Source organism: Antedon bifida, chromosome 5, assembly GCF_963402885.1.
Source record: "Antedon bifida chromosome 5, ecAntBifi1.1, whole genome shotgun sequence".
Taxonomy (NCBI): domain Eukaryota; kingdom Metazoa; phylum Echinodermata; class Crinoidea; order Comatulida; family Antedonidae; genus Antedon; species Antedon bifida.
The window spans coordinates 18033033-18060668 of record NC_136230.1 but is presented as its reverse complement, the minus strand read 5'-3'; the positions used below and the strand labels follow the sequence as shown (position 1 = coordinate 18060668).

The 27636-nt window shown below is 33.7% G+C and overlaps 1 protein-coding gene across 1 annotated transcript; it reads left to right on the top strand.

Annotated features, from left to right (window-relative positions):
* The first annotated feature begins 97 nt into the window (after positions 1 to 97).
* Positions 98 to 26266, top strand: LOC144842643 (mitochondrial intermediate peptidase-like). Its single transcript, XM_078699129.1, has 17 exons — positions 98 to 232; positions 7050 to 7254; positions 7532 to 7705; positions 8557 to 8645; positions 11942 to 12092; positions 12719 to 12901; positions 13773 to 14048; positions 14268 to 14320; positions 15667 to 15820; positions 16668 to 16831; positions 16928 to 16967; positions 19255 to 19297; positions 19899 to 20044; positions 20648 to 20776; positions 21207 to 21272; positions 22928 to 23123; positions 25925 to 26266. Exons 2-17 carry the CDS (start codon positions 7075 to 7077, stop codon positions 25987 to 25989), a joined length of 2109 nt encoding a protein of 702 aa, XP_078555255.1. The 5' UTR covers positions 98 to 232; positions 7050 to 7074; the 3' UTR covers positions 25990 to 26266.
* Positions 26267 to 27636: the final 1370 nt, after the last annotated feature.

Here is a 27636-nt window from a genome sequence, read left to right as displayed (position 1 = left end):
ATACCTGATCGTTGCTTACGCATCATCCACTGACTTTTTAGCCCTCTATTATAGTTGCTCTTTTGGCGCTCCATAGAAACGTCAATATTGAACAAGGAGTAGGACTAGCCTATGCGAAATTCACAAACCGTGTGCGAGAAACACGTCTGTAAATTAATCAATTTAAAGGATTTATTTGTTACTTTTTCTGTGATTCTCCATCGTAAAAGTACTTATGAGGTCTAATTCTAAGGTGTGGTATTCAGGATAAAGTTTCTTAACACTAGCTAGGCTACCTAGGCCTATAGTATAGGAGCGCCACTAACTACACTACTACTAGCCTAGCTAGGCCTAGATAGGCCTAGAGGAGCGCCACTAACTACACTACTACTAGCCTAGCTAGGCCTAGCCTAGCTAAGGGGAACAGACGATCGGGACCACGGACGATCGGGCCCAAGACGATCGGGCACTCATTTTGCGGGCCCGATCGTCTTTAGCCTGGTTTCCTGTCGACGTAAGAAGTCGAATTTTGCAACGATTCTTGCGTTTCATACGTTTCTTACGTCTCTTACGAAAGTTGAGAAAAAATTGACGTCGTTGACCTTAGTCAAGATCGTGTCGGGCCGCAGAGAAACATCTGTAGTTATGCCTACATAACAATAAGCCTACGAGTTAACAACCAAACACTACATACAAGTAGCAATTTAACCTTGATCTTGTAGTATCGTGAGCGCACACAAAAACATCGCACATCGACTTAGAACTATACGTACATAATAGCAGGGGCACAGCCAGTGGGGGGGTCACGGGGGTCCTGATCCCCCCTTTTTTAGAAAAAAAAATAAAAACATGAGACAACAATACAGATCAAATCATCCTGGAGACACTGTGGAAGATTACTACCGAGCAGTATTACCAATTCAACTTCTTGATCATTTACAAACTGAGTTAAAACCCCGTTTTTCTGCTGAAAACAGGCCATGCTTTAAAATATTTGGCGTAGCACCCGAGTCTATATTGAAGTGTAATGTTGAAGAAGTGTTCAAGGAACTTGAATTTGGTACGATGATCTGCCAAGACACGGAACATCTTCATTCCAAGCTTCAGTGATGGAAGCGACTGTGTAAAATTAGCGAATCCTGATGTGTTCCCGAATGTGCATGCATTTCTTCTAATCGCATGTGTAGGCATACTGCCCGTAACGTCTGCTGAAGCTGAGGGGAGTATTTCAAAAACGAAAACCTGTTTGCGAAATCACATGTCTTATGAGCAGCTTTCGGGATTGTGCCTCATGAACATACACTTTAACATGAAAATTAATACGAATGTCATTCGCGAATTCTGTCTCCAAAAGCCAAGAAGAATGTTCCAAACTTATTGTTTAAAGACGCATCACGCGATGTCTAGAGCGCCGTTATAGTAACTAACGTAAAATGTATGATAATAATTTAGAAGTTAGTTATTAGAATTATGTATAAGCTATCACCTATACTATACATTCGAACAAAATAGGTATATTTTTAAACAAAATATTGTATGTACAGGCGATAAATATGTTAGTGTAATGCGTATATACGGATGGGTATGATATGTGTCTCACATACACACGGAGCCAAGATAGCTTCTTGGACTTGGACTACAGTGTATGAACTCTAACCTTACGGTTGTCATTTAATGATATCACTCCATGCTATCATTCTAATTTCTTTTTTCAAACTTTTGCATCTCTACGTTCATTTCATGCAACTTTTGTATTGGTGAAAAGGGAGGAATTCAAATAATTCCTCCTCTGAGTTTACAGCTTCTCTACCCAAATCAGCAAACAAGCAAGAAAAAAAGTGTTTGTAGGCTATCTGTGGCAGCCTGGAATATAAAAATGTTCTGTACGAAAATGAGAGTTGTTTTTTGTTTTCTTTGTTGCAGTTTATTAGTGTTAACATTGTCATATTTGTGTGTTCGTAAACCGATTCAAATGATCTAGATTGCCCTAGACCGCCAAAGCTTCCAGGGGGCCCTTGGGGGGCCCTTGGCGGCCCCCTGGCCCCCAGCCCATTGTTGCTCGCTTCGCTCGCAAAATACTCACATATTAGTTGACCCCCCCTTTATTTCTTTGCTGGCTGCGCCCCTGAATAGTAAGTCAACAAGTTAACAACCACACACTGCAAGCAATAATGATATAATATGGCCTTGATTTAGAAGTTTTCGTGCACGCGCGCAGAAAATAACAAATATCGTACTATTACGTACATTAAACCAACGAGTTAACAATGCAAATATCGCGCGAATGAGCAACAAAATAGTAATAATCCAACACTTTAACGACGACCCTAACAGACGTATCGTGAACACACAAGTATTGAAACAACTCAATATAATCATGATATATTAACTCGATCAAAATTGTTTGAGTCTAGCACTAAATTTGATTTGATTTTTTTATTTTTTTTACATTTGTGGGCGTTATCACATTTGTGGGCGATGGTTGTTTTCACATTTGTGGGCGCTGTTTATTACATTTGTGGGTGATTCGTTTTCACATTTGTGGTTGTTTTCACATTTGTGGGTGATGCGTTTTCACATTTGTGGTCGTTTTCACATTTGTGGGTGATACGTTTTCACATTTGTGGTCGTTTTCACATTTGTGGCCGTTTCACATTTGTGGGTTCAACATCCCTTCTAGGTGGCATTTCTTTGAAGTTGTCTTTTCTATAAATATATTGGATTGGATGGAACAACTCAGTCACCATGTACTTCATCAGAGTGAAAATCTAAATTCTTGAAATATGATCTAATCGGATACTATAAAGGATAATTAGTTATCCGCATTCAGCGGATAACTCCTTGGAACTGTCCTGTTTATCTTCTTTTTGGTTATCCGCAACTTAGTTGCAGGATACCTTCCTACCTACCTTGTGATTGTAAATATCTTTTTCATCTTCTTTGTTATTCTTCTTTCTTTCCCGGATTTTTGTCTACAGCATATCCCCTATTGCTTGTGAATATATCTTTTGTATAACTTTGTCATTATATGGACATTTACCTGAAGTTGTGCACCTCCATATTTTTAATGACGTTAGAGTCGCGCAGCGTAAGTTACGCGCAATTTTATGAATTTCAATGATAGGTCATAGATTATAAACCAAAAGTCATTTTGTATTGACACTTCATAAAAATTTAAGTCATATCAAGGTCAAACTTTCTACGGATTAAAAATGGCATGTTTCACAAGAAGTTACGCGCGCACGCGCATTTAAAATTTTAAAATTAATTTCTAATCAACGCTGATCATGACATTTTGAACATGTCAAAAATTCCAGCGTGCGCGAAAAATTTTATGCGTAAGGTGCGCACGGAGTATGAAAAACATGTTTTTTCTCTTGAATTATATTTTTCAAGCCTTTCCTAGTAATTTTGAAAACAATCTAGACCTTTTCCACTTTAAATAACGCCATACGAACACGTCGAATTAGACAATTCGCGCGTTTTTAATGAAAAAGCTTAAAAAATCGTCAAAATAATGTCTTTTTTAAAACAGTCATAGTTTCTAAAGTAAACCGTGAACTGTTTATTTTTATTACAAAATCTAGAAGTTGATGAGTTGTAGATATCGGATCATGCATCAATAAGGCTAAAAAAACATTCTGATGTCATCGTATGGCCACCCGAATATAAAATATAGGATTTTTGTCTCTTTCGTTATTGCTCATCACATTCAATGTAGCGCATCACGCTTATCTGTATTCTTTTTTCTCCGAGATTTTAATATTGTCTAGGTCAATCAATTATTTTTTGCATGAGATAAAAATATTTTAATTTTTATGACGTCATCATGCCTAAAAATTTAAATTATGTGGGTCATTAATTTCATCTTTTTAATTTTAATCTGTAATAGCTAGTAAGAATAAAATGTGATAATCACGATTAAAACATTTTCTGGAAGCTATTGGATTGCAGATACGAATTCATGTTAACATTTTGCCAATCGGATATTGTGACGTCATCATATGGCCACTTGACTTAAAAAAGTCGTATTTTCATCTTTTGCGTCATAGTTCATTACATTTAAAAGAGCGCGCATCAATATTTCACGTATTCAAATTTCTTCTACACGTTAATATTTTGTTGTTGAGATAATTTCCTTCCAAAATTGCTGCCTTTGCGTTTCATTTCATCTTGAATCCGTTAACATGTTAAAAATTGGAATAAATAGCGAGTCCCGTAATTTCACCTATTCTACACTGTATGTGCTATGTATACAGATTATACTGTGTATACGATATGACACAAAATAACAGAATTCAGCAATAAAAACATATCATATTCTTCAGTTCAGGTCATAATGCCATAATCTTTTTCTGTGTGCAATATTCCAACGTATGACGTGCACGTGGCGTTTGTCGTGCGGATGTAAACATAACATTTCATAACTTTGTCAACATATAGGTATTCACATGAAGTTGTGCACCTCTTATTGTGAATGATGTCAGAGTTGCGCACCGTGACTTACGCGCATTTTTACGTTTTTCGCGTATTTAACATAGATCGAAAACCATATAACAATTTCAAATGAAACTTAGCAAAAGTTTAATTTATATCATGCGCTAACTGACTGTGGAAAAAAATGACATGTTTCACACGAAGTTACGCGCGCACGCGCGTTTAAAATTTCATAATGCGAAAAATCAATTTCTAATCAACTTTGTACGCGTTTCATGTCATTTTAAGCATGTCAAAAATTCCCAGGCGCGCGCAAATTTGTTACGCACGCGTGCGCACGTAGCGCAAAAAACTTTCCACGTGATTTATGTTTTTCCAGCCTTTTCTAGTAATTTTACAAACTTTTAAACAATTTCGACCTAAACTCACGTCATACGGGCACGTAGAATGGGATAATTTTCGCGAGTTTTTGATGAAAAAGTTTAAAAATTCGTCAAAATTATGCCTTTTTTTAAACAGTCGTAATTTCTAAACTGGACGGTCAACTTTTTGTGGATGACATATTCTTGAAGTTGATGAGTTGTAGATATCGGATCGTGTATTAATATGGCTAAGCGGACATTGTGACGTCATCGTATGGCCACGCGAATATAAAATTTAGGATTTTTGTATCTTTCGTCATAGCTCATCACATTTAATAGAGCGCATCTCTACTTATCCGTTTTCCATTTTCACCCCGATTTTGATATTGTCTAGGACAATCAACTATCTTTCGCATGAGTTAAAAATATTTTAATTTTTATTACGTCATCATGTCTAAAAACGTAAATAACGTGGGTCACTTATTTTCATCTTTACAGTAAATTTCAATCTGTTATAGCTCGTCAGAATAAAAAGTGATAATCATGATTAAAACGTTTCCTGGAAGCTATTGTATTGTAGATACGAATTCATGTGAACATTTTTCCAATCCGACGTTGTGACGTCATTATATGGCCAGTTGAATAAAAAAAGTCGTATTTTCATATTTTGCGTCATAGTTCATCACATTTAAAAGAGCGCGCATCTATATTTTACGTATCCAAATTTCTTCTTCACGTTAACATGTTGTTGCTGAGATAATATCCTTCCGAAATTGCTATCTTTTATTTTTCATTTTGATACCGTCGCCATGTTAAAAATTGGAATAAATGGCAGGTCCCGTAATTTCACCTATTCTACACTGTATGTAATATATGTATAAAGATTTTACTGGTTATACTGACTGTAACGGAATGGTATAGCCCAAATCATTTATTTCCTACCTATTTCTATAATGTAGCAGGCCAAATAAGACTAGGTTCTGATTGGCTATTTTACTATTCGTGTAAAAACTACTCACTAAATTTTGGTAAAACACTTATCCAGGGACCTAGTAGGTCTCTGGCACTCTTCGTTTTGATATAAGGTAATAAATGCCATGATCTTTTCTGTGTGCAATATTCCAACGTATGACGTGCGCGTGGCGCTTGTCGTGCGGATAACTAACTCGTCAAAGTGACGAGTTCAAATCTAGTTACGTTTATAATTTACAGTCCTTTCTTTTTTTATGCAAAAAATAAAGAATACTAAAATTAGTTTTAATCAGGTTATTTAACAAATAATGATTTAACTCTTAAAAAATAAATAAAAAAACAGTAAATCAAATACAAACCCATTGAATTTCAGACAATGTCTACTACTCTTTTTTAAAATTATGATTTTATTAGTTTAAATAATTTTTCGTTTTCATCATTATGACATTAAAATAGCTTATTCAATAATAAAAAAAAGTGTGGGGTCGGGGGTCATTTAAGCCTTTGACCTTTATCCTTGTGTCTCCAGAAGAAAGCACAGATTAAATGTTATTTTAAAGCTTTGTACCTAATACATTCTTATTCAAAATACTCAAGTTTAAGATATAAAATAATTTTATATAGTGCAATAAATTGACCTTTGACCTAGACTCCAAAGGCAAAATAACATTAGTTATTCCAGAGAATCTGAATCTTAAGGATAATGTTTAAATATGTATTTAAAACATTCTTTACAAAAAACATAATTAGGGACAAAGTTTTCAAATGGCAGCCATTTTGAATTTATGGAAAATAGGTAATTACTAATAAACAAATTTGGAGGTATGCATTCTCGGAGTGCCTTTCTAGTTTTAATATTTAAAGTTAATTTAAGTCAAAATTCTGATTAGGTTTATTCCGAAAGTGAAGACCACCCTCTGTGATAAGTGATGTTTTGTGAAGCTGACGATTGACATGTTTTAGAATAAAAAGTAAAAATATTTTACCCATTTTTAACTTCTGGAAATAAAAATATATATTTAAGTTAAATTTACCACCTAATTAAAGCATGTTAATAACATCCCTACCAAGTGATTACCAGGCGTAGATTAGTATGCGGTCCCGAAGGTGTTGTACAGTACTGTATACATCCTGTAGAAACCAATTGTAATAAAGACACCTTGACCCCTCAAACTCAAGAAGTAAATTCAGTTTTGAAGAGAAATGAAAGTGAAAATTACAAATTACAACATTTATTGCTAGCTACATAGATAACTCATGTTTGTTTGTGATTTTTAGAATCTTTTACTTTTATTCCAGGTAATAGAAGAAACTTGATCCAATTATGATGTCATCAAATAGACTATTTTTTCCCAGTCTAAGATGCTTTGAAAAACATATTTGGCACACATATTTAGTAGGAAGATGTACTAGAAAAAGTAGAAGTGTGGTTACGTGGTCACCTCTTGCATCAGCTTTTAATTTGAAAACAAAATGGAAAATTAACTTGGGAAAGTCAAAAGTGGTATGAAACAAACTTCATATTTTGTTCACTGTTTATAGAGAAAGAAATCCATTTAATAGCAGGCCCATATCTAGGGGTGAGTGTGTTTGGTGCGTACACATTTTTTCCACCCTTACTTCAGCCTATTGTTGTTCCTGGCTACCCACGCAAAATGTACATATTCCCCTCCCCCTCCCCCATACAAATAAAATTCCTTGATTGCAGGCTGGAATAGAAAACTACAGTACTTTCAATATTACCGGTTTAACATTCATTACACTTTTTTCATTAATTTAAGGGCTTATTTGAAATGCCAGAACTTTCTTCACCATCAGGATTCCAAAACGCACAGCAAAAATGCATTATGGAGGCTGAGGAACTTGTACTAGAAGCTATAAATGCTCCCACAACTCCCCACATTGTGTCTATATTTGACAAGTTATCTGATACCCTGTGCTGTGTAGCTGATCTGGTAAGTTGAAAGTACCAATGTATACATACACTGTACCAAAACAGGGTAGTATTTACCCCAAGTTCAATTGAAACTTTAGAAATTCAACTACAACCTTGTTATTTTTCATGTACAATTGTTAATTAAAGCTGGTCACCATCTTATCTAACAACTCTATATCACGCTCACTCCTAAAAAACTTACACATTATATTGGCATATAATATTTAGTATAATCTTCTTGTTATTATTTACATTATTTATTCAATTTCTGCCATATACAATACAAAGAAGACAAAACAATTATAAAAGGGGGCAAGGAAAGACCAAACAGGTACTAAATACCTATGCTAGTTGGTCAACCCAGAACATACAGAGCACAGAAATAAAGAGATAAATAAATAAATAATATTACGTTCTACAATTAAAGCATCTACAAGAAAGCGACCAACTACACACATTTTCAATATCAAAATTATTTAAAAAGTAAATATTGAGATAATTTAACTAACAGAAATATCTAAATGTTCTATCACAAAACTATAAACTTCATTCATGCATTAATAATAATATTCGGTAAACATTCCAAGAGCATGTAATAAGCATACAGCAAGCCTAAACAGAAACATACATTATATATTAAATATAAATCAAAAGGCGAACTTAAAAAATGACAATGCAGTTGCTGGATATTAATGGAAACAAATAATATAAGCAAAGAGCAAAATCCAAATGTTGAAGTACTGTAAACGGCCAGAATTTACAGAGCTTTCGATAACACTAGCCCTTCCTCAGTGCAAGTCATATAATAGATTAAAAGTGTATATTATTCATTTTTAAACAAAAAATTTATTTTATATTTGGATTTCTTAGGCAGATTTTATTCGACTGGCTCATCCTAATACTAAGTTTGCTCAAGCAGCTGAAGATACCTGTATGTCAATAAGTGCACTGGTAGAAAGGTAGACAAATATTAGGGAATTTTTGATTTGCATGTCCACCATGTCGACTGATACTCTATGACGTAGTGTGTGTCGACTGGCACGTCAACTGCCAAATTTGAGAACTTACTCAGTTGTATTATGACATTTGCTTGAGTAGGAGTTTAACCTTGCAATGTTTTCTATAGTTTTTTTTTTATGGATTTTGAATCTCGATATCATCAGAATATTGTTACTGGATGGCTGTCAGCATTAAGCAATTTGTGTAAACAAAATGGCCGCTATTTTCATACAAACATGCTATATCTCTGGATTTACTGGACATATTGAGTTAATTTTGGTGTTCACAATGTAAATATTAGCTGTAACAGAATTTTTTTTGGTAAAATTGACCAGAACCCCACTTTTAGAAATTTTGACCTTTGACCGATTTTCCGCCATAACTAATTAGATTATTTATTGTAATACTAGCAATTATACCCGCCCCAGGGCGGGTTTCAAAATTAGTTTAAAGCCTTCTCAGTACATAACACCCGACTCCAGTATCTCCCTATACTCATCAACCCCCACCCCTCTTCAATAAAACACCACACTTTTTTTTAAAAAAAATTCTTCCCAGGACAACTTCAGCTTCAAAATGAGAGTGGTATACATAGCTACGATAGGCCTATGGTTTAAGTACGTTGTAAACTGTGTAAATGAATAGGTGTCATATTGGCTGATAATTAAAATATCTAATTTTGATACTGCGGGCCCCCAGCCTTCTTTCTCTTCTCACCATCCAAGCCACAATTAACAAAACTTAGCTCCTTCCCTGGACAGTTCAAATGTAGTAACTTTTCCTATTACAATTCCAAACATATAGGCTACTTCATTACGCCAGTATTTTCGCTGCTCCTCCTCCTCCCCCTTCAAACACACCCCATATACTGGGTGATGTGTTGAAGAATGTTCCAGTAAAAATTATGTTAGCCATCACTCCCAACCCATAATCCCTCAGTGGCAGTTTTCATCCCCACTATCTTCTGAACCCCAACTACCACACCCAATCTCCCACCCCTCTTCAATAACACCCCACACTCTTTTTTTAAAAAACAAATTCTTCCCAGGACAAATTCAACTTCAGCTTCAAAATGAGAGGAGTATACATAGTTATGATAGGCCTAATAATGGTTTAAGTACGTTGTAAACTGTGTAAATGAATAGGTGTCATATTGGCTGATAATTAAAATATCTAATTTAGATACTGTGGTCCCCCAGCCTTCTTTCTCCTCTCACCATCCCAGACACAATCAACAAACCTTAACTCCTCCCCTGGACAGTTCAAATATAGTAACTTTTCCTAGTACAAATTTCAATCACATACTTCATTACGCCAGTATTTCCGCTCCCCCTCCTCCCTCCCAACACACCCCAGATACTGGGTGATGTGTTCAGTGGCAGTTTTCAAATGTAGTTTAAAACATTCCCAGTACAGTTTCAGTCATGGTGAATGGCCCTACATCCCCACCCCAAACTCCCAGCCCTTTGCCAGTGATAATTAAAATACTTTAACAATTTCCTACCACAATTCTGGTCAATTTGATAGCCTACTACCCCTAGCCTAAGCAAAATCCCACTATCCCCTGAACCCCAACTCTCACCTTATCTCCCAATCCTCCTCTCCCACCAAATCCGCGGACTTTTTAAAATGTAGTTTAAAACCTTCCCGGTACAATTGCGATCATTTTGATACACCATATGTATGGTTACATGCAGAAACAGAAATTTGTATATTGAACAAACATCGAAAGTGGGGAAAAGTGGGCCATTTTCACCACATTTTGGCCCCTAACTTGGATACTAGATGGCGGATGATGTTCCCAGTACAATTGCGGTCATTTTGATACCCCATATGTAAGATTATGTGCAGTAACAAAAATTTGTATAACGAACGAACAAACAAACGGACAGACGTACAAACTCTCTCACTTATATAGATAAAATGAACATGCACCGGTATCTAATTTTCAGTGATGCAATATTTGTAATTATTACAGCTGACAATGGGTGTATTTTACATATACAAGCTATAACTGTAATGCAAATTTAAAATTTCTTTTTGATATCCACTCCCATATAGTTAGGGCAGTTTTTAAAAGTTGTTTGAAAAAAAAAATCAAGCATATGTTACAAAAATATTTGTTATTCATTGAAATAAGAAAAATGAGATTTTTCAAAAAAAATTGAAAAAATGAGATTATTTTCCATAAATTTTGTAAAATAATGACTCAAATGACTTTTCATGATAATCAATGTGTAGTATTATTCATCTGCTTTGAATTGAGCCTAATTTCAAGAGAATTGATGTATTTCATCAAATACTGTGCCATAAAATAAAGATATTGGTAAAATTTTGTGAAAATATAGGTCATTGACCTCTGACCCAAAAGTGCATCACCAGAATCGCTTAAGAATTAGGTTTTCAGATGTAACAACGTATGTCTCACACAAAAATCATATTAAGACCAATGGTAAAAATTGTGCACTAAATGGACTCATCTCTTAGACTAATATGGGATCTTTTCTGTTCTCTATGGACCACCAGCACTGTAATGGAAATGGGTCAAACATTTAGTCCCAATAGGCTAGCCCATACAGGAAAAAGTTGCCTGTACACAGACCAGCACCCCCACCTCTTTGAATTAAAATCCACCCCGCTCGGCTCTTATGTACAGGATTTCAAAGCATTAATACACTTGTAATTTTTCAAATAGTATAATCAATTAGATTGAATATATACAGTGTATATAAACACATCAGGCATAGAACATTAATTCTGATGGTATCGAGAATCAAAATCCATAAAAAAAAAAAGCTATAGAAAACATTGCAAAGTTATGGAAAAAATAGGCATTTGGCTGCTGGACTTAAATCATCTACTATAATGTGTATAATATTTGATGACAAAAGATTTTAGACAAATTCAACTGTAGTAAGCATGTCTTTGAAACGGTTACCCTTTGAAACATGTGTATTACATTGCATACATATTACCTTAATCTGCTGAGCCTTATTTGTACAGTATGTAAATCTTTGCAAGTTTCAAATAGTTTGAAAATGAGCTTGTTTCTGCTGTGAAAAAAATAATCTGTTATTGTCTGTGTAAAATTACCCCCAATTTCTTGGCAACAGGACAATTTTCAAAAGCTGTTTAAGCACAAGCTTAAATAGCAAATATAACTATTATTTAAAAATATATATATTTTCAAATACTGTTATTCGGCATGAAATGGTGCAATGAGAAATAAAACAAGTTTATTTATAATCTTATCAAGGTTAAATACAAATGTTGAATTACACCAGTCAATTAAAAGGTTGTTAGATTGCAAAGACGCCATGGACTCAATGGATGAAGAATCAAAAAAAGTTGCTCAGTTGTTCTTGTTTGATTTTGAGCAAAGTGGAATACACTTAGATGAAACAAAGGTGAATCATTATTGAAACTAACTAATGAACTAAATTTAAATTGAAGGTTTTTTGATTTAAAGCATCATCTTGTATAATCTACAGTATGTCTATTTCAATCCATGGTAATGTTTTTGTGTATATCATACATCCCCTTATTTGCACTGTATACTCATTGATGCTGTATGATATTCATAACAAATTTATGTAATCTTGCATACCTACTGCACACTACAAACAAATACTGCTACCTGGATATATTTTATATTGACACTGTTGATTCGTCTATTTGTTATTTAAATATTTTATATAGTTTATTTTATATCATTGTTGTTACTTTGGGAGTACGGAACCTGAACTCTTGTTATAGTGATTAGGTTCACTTTTAGGTTCCTGCCTACTCCCTTAGTTTCTGTGTTTTTGTTTGTTTGTGACTGGTTTTTGGCAATAAATAATAATAATAATAATATATCTAGAGTCCAAATACTGTGACGTAAGCTGTATTTGTGTACTATAGTTTTTTTGATAATTGGTAATCAATGCATACTGCCAACAATTTCTTGCCAGTGAAATTTTGTTTATTACCTACTGTATATCACAAATCTTGTTATAACAATTTTTTTATAAAATGAATTTATCATAAATAGAGATTAGAGGCTGTAAAACTGAATGAAGATATTCTACTTCTTGGTAGTCAATTCATGCAAGGGACCCAGATGCCAACAGCTTTACACAAAAATCAGCTTCCAGAACATATCCGCAACGGTTTCACAGTTGATGGTAATAATGTTATGATTAGTTCATTACATTCAGATCATCACAGTGAACTTGTAAGTGTTTCTTCTACAATATTGATTCCAGATTCCTTTTATAAACACATCAATTTTTGCGCTAGTTCTTGTATTTCAGCTCCAAATTTGTTAACTAACTTTTAATCATGAATAGCACACCTCTGAATTAGGTCTATAAATACATTTATGAAGTTCAATCGCATAAAAAAGTAACAAATAAATCCTTTAATGCTTTTACATGACATGTTTCTTGCACCCTGTTCGCATACTGAATGTTGAAGTGAAAGAATATTTTTGTGTTTCTACGGAGCAGCAAAAGAGAAACTATAATAGAGGGCTAAAAATGTATTGGAATTCGTCTACTTTTAATGCATTTATTAGTTACATACACTTTCAATTTCAATATAATAATTAACCCTAAGGGGGATATTATGATAATGATAATCTGATTTTTATCCTTAAAATCAATATTTTATTTGTATGACATTGTCAAAATAAATGTGCTATAAATGGATTACTAGAGAATGTCTTACTTCACTAACATAAGGACAGTACTCCTAACAAATGTTCTTTCTAACACCCTGCATGGCTAATTGTTTATATCTCATTTACATACTTATGAATAGACTGTAGTTATTGTCTGCCTTTGGAATTATTGTTTCTTCCTGATGATGATCAAATAAAGATCGAAACGTTGAATCATGTCTTGCATCTTGTTATTTGGAGTTAGTTTTATATTAAATTGATATGGCAAACCACACTCTATTATACTGTATTTCTCATTTGAGGGATGACCACATAAATTTGTCAATTATTTAAAATTTTGACCAGGATTCTTTTCTAATTACAAAGTAGGTGACTGTTTTTGATTAGCTGATGAATTTGTTATTATTGTATTTGTTATTTGTAGGTTAGAGAGACTGCATATAAGGTATATTTGTATCCAAACCAAACCCAAATTTCCTGTTTGGACAAACTTCTTGAATCAAGACATAGATTAGCAAATCTTGTGGGATTTCCAACATTCGCACATCGAGCTCTACGTGGTACGATGGCTCAGAGTCCTAAGAATGTCATGGAATTTCTTAAGCACTTGGCTGTTCGTCTACAACCTATGGCTAAGGAGGAAATTCAGCCACTAAATAGTGTCAAGAAAGTTAACAACAAATATAGTACTAATAGCAATGTACGTATAAAATACAAATACAATTTTTATCGACCGTTTATATAAACAATTTTACATCCCAATACAAAATTAATTGTTGACATGTAGATCAATTTTCAATACAGATATTTTGGATATTGAAGACATGCAGATATACTTTTTTGCTTCAAAAGAAAACTATTTAAATTTTATTTCTTGTTAATGTATGTGACCTATAATGCAGTATTTGTATTATTACAGGAACTTAAACCATGGGATTGCTCGTATTATATGAGTACAACAAAAAAACAAATGTGAGTCAGATTTTTATATATTATATTGTAATAAATTTGTCATCTTTGTCTGTCATGGTTCGTCTAAGTCTAAGGCTAAACCTCTCGACAATGTAAATAAATGAAACAGCAAGTAAAACTGTCGGAGAACTCTGTCAAGGTGCAACCACTGGCTAACTACGTAACCATTAGTGAATAAGTAATCCTGAGTTGAAGCATAACCACCGGCTAACTCTGTAAACCACCAGTGAATCAAGTACTCCTCAGTTAAGGTGCAACCACCGGCTAATTCTGTCACCTCCAGTGAATCAAGTACTCATCAGTCAAGGTGCAACCACCGGCTAACTCTGTAACCACCAGTGAATCAAGTACTCCTCAGTCAAGGTGCAACCACTGGCTAACTCTGTAACCTCCAGTGAATCAAGTACTCCTCAGTTAAGGTGCAACCACCGGCTAACTCTGTAACCTCCAGTGAAACAAGTACTCATCAGTCAAGGTGCAACCACCGGCTAACTCTGTAACCACCAGTGAATCCAGTGCACATCAGTCAGGGTGCAACCACCGGCTAACTCTGTAACCACCAGTGAATCCAGTGCTCATCAGTCAAGGTGCAACTACTGGCTAACTCTGTAACCACCACAAGTACTCCTCAGTTAAGGTGCAACCACCGGCTACTCATCAGTCAAGGTGCAACCACCGGCTAACTATGTAACCACCAGTGAATCAAGTACTCATCAGTCAAGGTGCAACCACCGGCTAACTGTGTAATCACCAGTGAATAAGTAATGCTCAGTCAAAGTATAACCACCGGCTAACTATGTAACCACCAGTGCATAAATAATGTGACTCCCGGCTTATCTCCTACCACGCTTCACTGTTTTACAGTTTCCTCTAAGGAAACGACCCAAAAAAAACAATACTACTTACGTCTCTTAAATTTCCCAATTCCTTTATTCAATACAAATGATTTCTCTTGCTCTATTCTTATCTCTATCTCTAATATTATTTCTCGTCTGGCTACACACGTCTGCTCTCTACTGCTCCTGCTAACCTACTCCCTGCTTTCTGCTGCCTTCTACATCGTCTTTCTTCCCCTCTCTCTCTCCTGACCAATCAACTTCCAGAAATACCCCCAAATTCATTATGCTGGCTTTACTTCCAAATTCAGAAAAAATCCAAGGTTTTCTTTGTGTTGTATATTCAGAAACTCAATTGAAGCAAAATAATTACTGACTAGTATAACAGTAAGATGTTTTCTTTTTGAATGATTTATGTTTGTTTCATTTATTATCAAACGTGATCATTTACTGTAAAAATAATAAAATCTAATCTAAATATCTAAAACATTTTTTTGTACATATACCTAGGTATGATGTTGACAGTGTAGATTTATCACAGTATTTTTCCCTTGGATCATGCATGGATGGACTAAACATGATATTCAATTGCCTCTATGGTATTAGCCTAGCCAATGTGGAACCACATTATGGTGAAACGTGGGCTCCGGATGTAAAAAAATTGGTTAGTTTTTTTTTTACTATATTGAAACCAGTCTGATTCAATTCACTATTTAGATGTCCTTGGGGAGTAGATGTCTCGACAGTGCACTATATAGTTATTTTATTTGAATGGCATACAAGATTAACCAATGTTGTATATTATTATTTTTCTCCACCCTTTTTGTGGTTGTAGATTAAGAATCGGTTAATATAGTAAAACATTGGTATCCCACAGGTTTCAGATTTTGATCAGGGGAGTTTCAATCAGACCTCCCAACTCCTCGAAAATCGTGCAAGTTTTCCAATATTTCAAATGTACCGCCTCCCACTATTTCTCTTGATTGTTTTGAATATAAAAAACATCCCGATAGTTCATAATTTACCATTTAGGCTGTAATTTATAGGCATTTTTAAAAAACTAATTTCCCACATTGTACAGTACATCGGCATATGCCATGCTAGTGCATGGAATACCTGAATAATTCTATAGGTGCTTTCTCACAGATGTGCTGGCAAAATTCTACATCGTTAATGGTTCTTATTGGTATATAACTATTTGCATCTATAATCAGTATTTACCAACTTTCAGTGAGAAAGGTCGAGATATATCTAATCAAATAGTATATTATTGAGGGCGCCCTTATTTTTCTGTTATAAATGGTGATGAATTAAATTCTAAAAATTGCATTTGATACAATATTGGCAATTAAATTAAGTCATTGTATTGACCCATTTTGACAGAAACCAAACTGGCATGGTAATAGTATTCCCTGTTTATTCTGGCACACAGTTCTGTGGCTTATGTTGTGTAGAGGTTTTATTGTGAAATGGTTGATTATTGAAATATTGGTTTTATTACTTTCCTATAGGGAGTTATGCATGAAACTGAAGGTTTATTAGGATACATATATTGTGACTTCTATGATCGTCCAAGTAAACCTCCTCATGATTGTCATTTTACGATACGTGGAGGACGCGTTTTGGAAGATGGTTCTTATCAACTGCCACGTGTTGTGTTAGTCTGTACTTGTATGTAAGTATTTAAAAAATAATTTTATTATATTCTAGTCTATACTAAAGGTCATAATTGTGTTATCATCAATCATTGACTTATTTGTTGTTATTTCAGACCAGCTCATTCTGGAGCACCAGCGCTACTAACACATGGAGTAAGTAATTAAAGTCCATAAAATAACATCAAATTCATGCACTGACAGCTTATTTTTGATTACATTATTTCTAATGATACAAAAAACGGTTATATTTATAATATAGATAATATATATGTACATATCCAAAATGTATCTCCAACTTCACAGAATATTATCAGTTGTAAAACATTGATTTTTTTTATATTGGAGTGCCCAGATTTTTAAAATAATCTTATTTAATATGAAAAAAAGCATTTATCGATATGTATATGATATGTAATGGCTGCTTCTAGTACAAAATTTTACTTTAACCTTGAGCCTAAAATTGAAAATGTTATGGAATATAATGTAGTTATTAAGGCAATATTTTGTAATATATTAATAAACACATTAGGCATAGAACATTAATTCTACCTGCCTGTTAATATACTGAAATATTTTATGTCTTTAAGCACATTTGGCCAAGGATTACCAATACAGTAGTAAATTAATCACTGTCCTATCAGATAGGTGGTAATCCTCCTGACACAGGGGCTATTTTGTGAACCAGTTCACCGGGGTAACCTCCTACTACTCATACCATGGATTAATGTATAGAAGGATACGTATCGACGTTGGCATCAAACAATTTTCCAACGCGCTCGCCTATACTAAAGCACTGCTGCCAATCAAACAAACACGCTCTTTGAACTCAGTGTCTCTAACCGCAGCCCTCTATAGAACGCTGCGAATCAACTGTTACATTTTTTTTAGAACAAAATGTAGCCATGTAGAAATCGTATGCGCAAACTGATTTTTCTATTGATATGTCTGCGTCGATGATTAACAAGATATTGCTGAGCAATTTGTTTTAATTTCATCACAATCAGACTACGAAAAGTTCACTTTCTTATGACCATAATTTTAAGTAGTTGGTAATGTTAATAAAATATGCAATTTTTATATTTGTATTATCATATTGTCCTCCAACATACTGAAATCAAAAATTGCATTAATCTATAGAATATTAAATTATGCATTTGACCATGTATGTCGTTACCGTGTGCAATGGTGTGCAGTACAACAAACGTGTTTTTAGTATATGGCTATAAGCATTGTTTCTTCATGAATCTCCTTAATTATCGAAGTGATTATATTTAAATTGTAGTGCCTGGTGATTGGCTAGTGTTATGTCATCCACAGCACAGCCAATCAATGGGCCTAATCTAAGTGGGCCTAATAAAGTGCACACGGGTTATAACTGTGTACACTGGACCGGCGACCCTGCCTTAACCGCTCGGTCATTTAACTTGCAAATGTATAAATTATCTAATCAAATTGGGGCAAATTTGTCAATAATCAAACAAATGCTGACAGAAATTGAAACAAAGTTTTATCAATTGTATATTGTTATATCATAGACCATAGGTCCATGGTTATATGAAGCAGTCCATCTCAAAAGTGGTGCAATCTCAACTATCGAGTTATGTCTTGAAGTTCACAAAGCAGCCTAATTTTGAGGTTTTAATAAAAATGATGCTATAAACACTTTTGTTCATGGAAAAATATAAGTGTGTATTTTTCAATTATTTAAGTAATTTCCATTGAAATATATTGAGGAAATTGTATTTTTTTTTACTCGAAAGTTGACATAATTTAAACAAATCGCTAACCCAAATCACGTCATGTTTGGTACCTATCTGTTCGAAAATATAGCAGCTCCCATAATCTTTAACAACCCAAGGAATTTTAAAAAATCTAGTCAATTGAAATTATTTTGTGGTGTTTGTGAATCCTTGACTGTGATTTGCTATAAAATTAAAATATACTCTCTGATTGGATGACACTTTTGTTTACAATGAAACAGCATAGCTTCCATCGTAGTTTGTTGAATATTTCAACTTTTTGTTATATTTTTGTCTATTTGTTGAAATAACATAAATATAATATCATGTACCACAATGATATTTTTTCAACTAATTGAAAAGAAAATGGAGAGTGTTATAGTTTTTGTCAGTCGGTTACACTAAGCCTATCTATTAATTTCCTCAAAACAAAGATTTCTTGAGCTATATGCAATGTTTTTATTAACAACTGGGGACAAAATATAACAATTTTAATAAACAACCCTTATGTTAAACCTTATTAAATGCCGTTTATAAAAATATCAACAATTATTGTTTTTTTCGCTTCTAGATTTTAAGTTTGAGTGCCTCATATATTCACACTTATAATATATGTTGAGAATACGGTTATAAATCGTTTAATTTAGCAATTTATAGTGAAACGATAAAACTATTATTAGTTACAATTATTTTTCTTTCAGATGTTGGAAAACCTATTCCATGAGTTTGGCCATGCTATTCATTGTAAATGTAGTATTTTATACTTTATTATTTTGTCTACAGAAATAAAGAATATTTTGATGAAATCAGACTCATTTTGATCTCTTAGATCCTTTCCATGGAGTACAAAGTGAAAATAAACTTGCATAATAATACTACACACTTCATGGGTTGCTGTGCAAAGCAACATTTTGTTCCTCAATATTAAACCATGGACCTATAAATTATATTTAATATATAAATCCAAAGGCAAAATACTGAAAAAATGACAATGCTGTGAGTATCAGTGGCTGGATCTCAATGGAGATACAAAAAAAAATGAAAAGCTAAATCAAAGCGATAAAGTAAAACAGCCAGAAAAGTTAGCAGAGCTTTCGGGCAACGCTAGCCCTTTATCAGTGCAATATATATATATATCCGGGCAGTTTAGAATATACTGATTTTGGTAGTGGAGTAGAGCAATTTTGATCTCTATAAGTTGTCACACACAATCTCGAAAGTGTTTACGAAATGTTAATGTCCAATACAGTAGGTTTTTACTATAGCCCCATATAAATATTGTCTTGGTTATTAAGTTCACATAATTACAACCAGTTGTATATTCCATATGAAATATTTATTTCAGCCATGCTAGCCAGAACCAAGTTCCAGCATGTAACAGGTACTCGATGTGCTACAGATTTCGCAGAAGTGCCTTCAATATTAATGGAGTTCTTTGCCAATGATTATCGTATACTCAAGAAATTTGCTAAACATTATAAAACACATGAAGTAAATAGGTTTTTTTTTCATAAATCCCTTCAATTGTTGATATTTAGTTGCTACTGTATATTATTTAATGGTTTGCATGGAGAAGAAAAACTATAAAGTACACCATATGATTCCTAAAAAAAGACTGGGACTTAGAGGCTGGTCTACAAATAATGTCCAACAGCATATTGAAATAATGAAACAGTATTTGAAATGTGAGCGTCTCACTACAAAATGAGCCTAATCTACAAAATAAATAAAAAATCTTCCACGATATTTTTTTTCTGATACACTTATATTGTAGGTGTTATAGGTGTATTTGTGTATTTGCAAAATACAATAACATATAGTCATGAAAGAACATGTAATTGCACATCTTTTTGTTGTTGAATTATTTATTACAGTGCATATTGATTGAAAACTCTGAATATAATTACCCAAATTGATTATTTAAAGACGCATTAAAGTCTATAATGTTATTACAGTACAGTACTACACCTCAATTTTAACCATAACTATGTAATCAGTAAAGAAATCATGCTTTTGCAAAACTAATTCGGAACACACTGTATTTGTGATTAAAGTGAATAAATCAAATGAACAGACTGACATTTTTTATTTTAGACTTTACCAGAAGAAATGATTTCTAACTTATGTTCCTCAAAGAAGATGTTTTCAGCTTATGAAATGCAAACACAAGTATTTTACTCAATCTTGGACCAGGTTTTTCATGCTCATCATCCTCTAAATAAGGTGTTGTTATTTATTGGGTCTCTAATTTTATTCCCTTTTATCGTATTTACATTTTAAGGTACTAATTCTAAAACAATCTGTATTTACAATATTTAACATTATACCACCCTCTGCAGTCATCATTTATATTTTTCTTCACATAGCTCTCCTCACCTACTGGCTCTTGATGATAATAGAGGGTGGTGTATTTGAAGGATTACTTTAAGATGTATTGTAATTCTTAACATTTTTTGTTGAATATGCCATTTTAATGTCACATATTAGTTATCTAAAAATTGGATTGAAAAAAAAAGTTTATTTACCTGAAAAAAATCTGTAATTTAAAGCAAAAAATAGTCAAATTGGGTATTCTACTGTGTATCAATGAATGTTTGTTTAATTTATTTACTGTTTTGTTTATTTGTAATTATTGTCATGAACTTTTTCACAGAGTACAACAGAGATCTTAGCTGATGTTCAGAACAATTACTCATGCTTGCCACACGTTCCAGGAACAGTGAGTTATTAAAAATTCAGATTCATTTTTGTAATAAATAATTGCTTAGTATACTGTGTGTCTTTGGCAAAAAGTGGTCCAAAAAACTAATGAGCAGATGTATCTGTATATAAATTATGGTTAATTCTGACATAGGCGAGCACAATGGAAAATCGTCGGGACAAATCTCCGCCTTGGATACCTACCTGATCTATCCCAGATGTACCGCGAAACGTAGATTTGATAACATTAGTTTTCACTATTACGATATTGTTCCATATTTCTATCTTAGGAAGATATTATGAAGGGTTTTGAAACAAAAGTTCTGATTTCATCAGTAGATTTTCAACTGTGCACGGTAAAAGTAATTTCCGGGTTCACGGTGAGTCCACGGGTTCACCTTGCAACTTCCTGGTTTCAACTAAGTTGGCCGTTGGTGGCGATAGCAATTTCAGTTTTGTTGTTTATTTTCGGACCGAGCATGTGAAGGTGCAGTAGCAAAATAAAAATTATACTGCAAATTAATAAAGATCAAATTAAATATATATGCCATAAAGCATCGGAGTATATTGTGGGGAATAGTATATAAAATTACATAGGGAGAACTGATAAGACCTTTTGTTTTAAATCGAGTGAAACCCTGATAGCCGAGTTATTGAGTAACTGTGGGCTATCTGTGTCCCGTTAGGACCGAAACGGCCCACTCTTTTGCGGAAGTTACTTTCAAAAGATGTTTCAACTAAATAATGTATTAATTATACCAATTAGGATGGTATTTATTTGAATAAATGCCGAACACCTTCCCAATAAAATATCACTTAGAATAATAATTGCAAACAATAAACACTATACTTTAAAATGTTATTAATGGTCTAAGACACTGTGAAACAGAGTAGGTCTAGTTTTTCTGAATATCAAGCATTTCAATAATGGTAACTGACAGAAAATGTCCAAGCCAGAACGTCCTTCTAAAACCGTTTTACCCGAGTCATTATCATTCCAAGAACCATCGTCTACACTTCCTAGAGGGGGAGCGAGTGTATCTTGATATGTTTTTTTTACAAGCTCCTGATTTTCACTGTTTAGAGTGTTGATATTCCTACTACTAGATTCATCTGTCTATGAAATCAGAGCAGTAGGTTTCGCCATGGAGGAAAAAATATTAATATTAATTAAAATTATTTTTCCTCCATGGTTTCGCCCTCTATTGGTTTTTGCGGTGGGTCATTTTGTCCCAGTTTCTCACATGAATGAATGAATGTTCTTATGTGTTACACACAGTGTTAAAATATTAATATATATATAACATTGGTAATAATCCACGTACCATACACCACTACTGTGCGTTTGCGACATATGTTTAATTTACCTATTGCCTCCCCAACAAAAAACCCGTCACTCTCAGTTAGAGATGTTTAGCTGAGCGTGGCGAAGCGCATTTTAAACATTGCATTTAGACCGTACGTTTGAGGCGAAAATCAGACCTGTATTTTAACAATTACACAGTACGTTTTAAAATTTCCACTTGTATTTTTGCGTGACACTTTGCTGCGTATGGCACCTCATACCCCCACTGCATAATATATGTATTCAGTATGTTAATGTTGCTTATGCCAAAATATACAGTAGTTTTTAAAATTTGTTTTCACTTTATTAACAAAGTTTGTTTTACGTAGGCCTGGCAGCTTCGTTTTGGACACCTTGTTGGCTATGGTGCAAAGTATTACTCATATGTACTGTCAAAGGCAGTTGCTACTAAGATATGGAGACAGTGTTTTGCTGACGATCCTTTGTCGAGGTCTACTGGTGAAAAATTTAGAAGGGAGATGTTAGCAAGTGGAGGAAGTAAAGATCCAGTAACACTTGTTAAGAGTAAGAAAATGCCATTTAATTAAACTTAAACAAAAGGAAATGTGTGTGTGTATACACTCACAAATCACGTAAATTGAAAAATTGTCGTCCAATCATAGTAGTTTAATAGTACAATATAGAATCCATGTCAGTTTTAGTATGGAACTCTGCGACAATCTAGGACTTATATAAATTATGCATCACCAAGTCATACACTAAAATCATTTTCAATTTTAGTTTGCAAAGACCGTGTACAATATAGGTTAAAATGTGAATGTTTGTGATATAGTCCGGCAGCCAAGGGGTTTAACCTTGCAATGTTTTCTATAGTTTTTTTTTGATGGATTTTGATTCTCGATACCATCAGAATGAAGAATTTTTTACTGGACGGCTGTCAGCATTGAGCAATTTACACAATTAGCATAAACAAAATGGCCACTATTTTCATAAAACATGCTACTGTATATCTCTGGAAATACAGGATATAGTGAGATAATTTTGGTGTCAAATTGTTCACAATGTAGATGTTTTATATATAGCTCTAAAAGTAAAATTGACCGGAAACCCCATTTTTAGCAATTTTGACCTTTGACCTCTTTTCGCTATATATAAGTAAAGGCAGGTCGGAGAGAATTAAAATTAGGAGCAAATTGTTCCCAAGATATACATTTATATTCAGTTTAACAGATGATATTGCTAAAAAAATGGCCGGAAGTGTGGTTATTGACCTTTGACATAAGTTAATAAGGTTATTCTATATAAGAATAAAATCACCGTTATTATTTGATTTAACACTTAAAACTCGTTCAATTGATTGTCTTTGACGATAAATAATTCGTAAAAGCAACAAAAAGAGAGGTTTAAGACTGTTTTAAGACTCCTTCGAGTAGGCTTTAATTTTAAAGACCGCTTACAGGTTAGACCGCGTATAGCTATAGTCTATAATAAAGACTACTTGCTACATCACGAATTATAGCCTAAGCGCTAAGGCCGTTTATAGACCAATTATAGCAATCCGCCCCTGCTGTTGTTTCATTTTAGGCAAAATCCATATGGGTTCCTTAAGGATCGAGAGTGCACAGGCAGCTTTATTCCATGGGCCTGTCTATATGAACCCACATTGTCACCCTTTATATTTCCATTATGGGGCTTAATGCCAATGGAGGACCGGCCCTTGGGTTAATTTGAGCAAATCCATAAATGTTCCTTAAGGATCGAAAGTGCATTACATGGGCCTGTCTTTATTAACCCACAGTGTCACCCCTTATATTTCCATTATGGGGCTTAATGTCCATCCATGAAGGACCTTGGGTTAATTTGGGCAAATCCATAAATGTTCTTTAAAGATCAAGGGTGCACATTTAGTTTTATTCCAGTTCATCTATGAACTACTGTATTTACCCCATATTCATTTCTAATACAGGGGCTTGTGTAGCACACCACATAGAGATCCCAAAAGGGTCCTTAGAGGGTTCCTTCGGGCAAACCATATGGGTTATTTTAGAATCCTGTCTGTACAGGCAACTTTTTTCTGTTCGGACCAAATGGGACCAAATGTTTTACCCATTTCCATTACAGAGCCAGTATGTCCCATAGAGAACAGAAAAGATCCAATCCCATAAGGATCCCATATGGCATGTGAGATTATTCGGAAAAACTTTATAGGTTCCTTCGTATGGAGAAGGCACCCTTTCCAGTACATAATTATTTTCGATGTGGGCTCTTCATACAGTACCAAAGTGTTACAATCAATACCCACCCCATCCCCCCACCCCACCGCTTTGAATTATAATCCATCAATAGGTTCTATATATAGTATTTCAAGGTCACTAATCACACAAGTTATTTTTCAAATATTGTAATCCATTAGAGTGAATATAAGTATATAAGTTCTATTATTATAAACAATGTGCGCCTATTTTTAACTCTCTACGCCATGTCGTTATTTAGAGGAGATAATCGGGTCAAATGCTAATACAAAAAAATGCATGTTCCGGTCGCTTTTGGAAAAAATGTTGCACTATTATAAGTATAAACATATATATTGCGAACAATTTGACACCAAAAATCCCTACGACAAATATTTATTAATTTATGTTATTATAATATAGAATAAACTTATTAAATTATGTCAAAGGTCAATAACCACACTTCCAGTCATTTTAAAGCAATATCATCTGTTAAACTTATTGTAAATGTATATCTTGGGAACTATTTGCTCCTAGATTTAATTCTCTCTCTCCGTTACTTACATATAGTGAAAAGAGGTCAAAGGTCAAAATTGCTAAAAATGGGGTTTCCTGTCAATTTTACAAAAAAAATTCTGTTAGAGTTAATATAAACATATAGATTGTAAACAATTTGATACCAAAATTGATCTCACTATGTCCAGTATTTCCAGAGATATCGCATGTTTTATGAAAATAGTGGCCATTTTGTTTATGCTAATTATGCAAATTCTGCAAAACAGTAAAAAAATTCTTCATTCTGATGGTATCGAGAATCAAAATTCATAAAAAAAAAAACTATAGAAAACATTGCAAGTTTATGGAAAAAATAGCCATTTGGATGCTGGACTAATACAGAATCCAAGGTCATCATCTGGGTCAGACAACAACAAACTTTTAACAAAATTCACAGACAAAATAAATTAACATGATGTTATTTGAAATCTAAAGCTCCTTAATCTCGATTAATGAATGTTTTTATCTTTAAAACATATATTTTAATTGTTTCTTCAGTATTTATGAGCAGTTTTGCATTTTTATCTTTTTTCTTTAAATAATTTACATCAAGAAAGTAGTTTTGTGTTACTATTTCAGATATGATTGGACATGAACCCACCAATGAAGAGTTAGTTGAATCACTGATAGCTGGATTACAGTAGTATTACAGTATTTTTCAGAATTTCAAGTTGAACAACAAAAATTCACATTATTTAGACTGCCTTTATGAAACCATCAACCACTACGTAGCCATGTATGACACGCAACTGAGCATGCAATTTATGCTGCACCCCTAGGCGAGTACAAAAATGACAGAGTGAGATTTTTTTGATGTGCCATTGGTTCCACAGAAGCAAACTGTTACAGATAGGTGATTCCTTTTAAAAGCACAACACAGTTATTGCATTAGAGAACAAAATAAAGATATAATCATTATTATTGATTGATGTTTATAATGTTTTTTATATACTGTAACACCATATATTCCTGTCATTTGATTGGACGATTGTGAGTCACACTCACACATCTATCGCTCCACATAGCGCGGTAAATTCAGAAATGGACAGGATGAAGCCAGAACAGCGCGTCCCCTTAACGACTGCATAACAACACATGCTACAGCGAGAGCGTGGTGAATTACAACATCAATTGATCTCCGGTTGAAATTTTGATCTGTCGCGAGTGACGAAATTACTATACTACATGATGCAGACTAAAAAACACCAAAAAAAAAAACAATTTAAATATGCGGTCAGTAGGCTATAGAGGTAAATACTTTCATTAGATATCCTAGGCTAGTCTATGTTTCAATCTGAATCAAAATGTAGGCTGTGCCTAAACCTTTCATTCAATCTGAATGAAATGACAAGAATCTACTTAGAATTACTGTAGCCCCTTTCCTAATGGAAAAGTGATACTAATGGTGATAGTGAATGCACTCTAAGCATGTTCAGCTAGGCCTATTTTCAAACATTTTGAGAATTTTGTGTGACATGCACCGTCTATTTAAACCCATAGTATATTTTTACAATATACTTCTAATTTAGTACAGTTTTAAAAAAGTAATTTAAAAACATTTTTTTTGTTGAATAGAGGCCATTTTAATGTCACATTAGTTATTTACTTGAGCAAAAATTGGATTGAAATACAACTACCGTATTTAAGAAAAAATAGTCAACATGTAACCGTTTATTTATCTTCTGTGGCAAAAGTGGATAACTTATTAAAACTATTCAAAGTTTGATTTGATCTTTTATGTTTTTCATGTTTTGCGGGTGTGGCAATACATCTTTAAACTGAAGTCAACCAACGAGGATGATGACCAAAGCCATTAAAAAAAAATTAAAGTAGGCCTATGGATACGTTTGTTAAAAATTGGCTTACTGTAAAACCTCTTGCTTCTTTTCGGGAAGGGCTTCTTTTTGAGATTTCTTTTGCAAACTAAAGAGGGGGCTTCTTTTTTAGAAATGAATGCTGTAAAATTTGTGAATTTTATTAGACATTCCCTGCAACTGAATTACCAAGTTCACATAATTTAAATTGCCTAACGAAGCAGACAAGAAGAAGATACAAGATGCGATCAAAGCACCATTTTGAAGACATGCAAAATAAATGTATAATATGACAAAACGTTTCTTGACATTCACAAAGAAGCCCTCTATCTTGAAAAGAAATATATAGGCCTAGGCCTATTTAGTTATCCGCACTTGGCGGATAACTCCTTTTTATTGACAAAGATCATCTTTTTTTTCTCTTTTTTCTTTGACTATTCTTCTTTCTTTCTGCCGTTTTTGTGTCGCATTGTATTT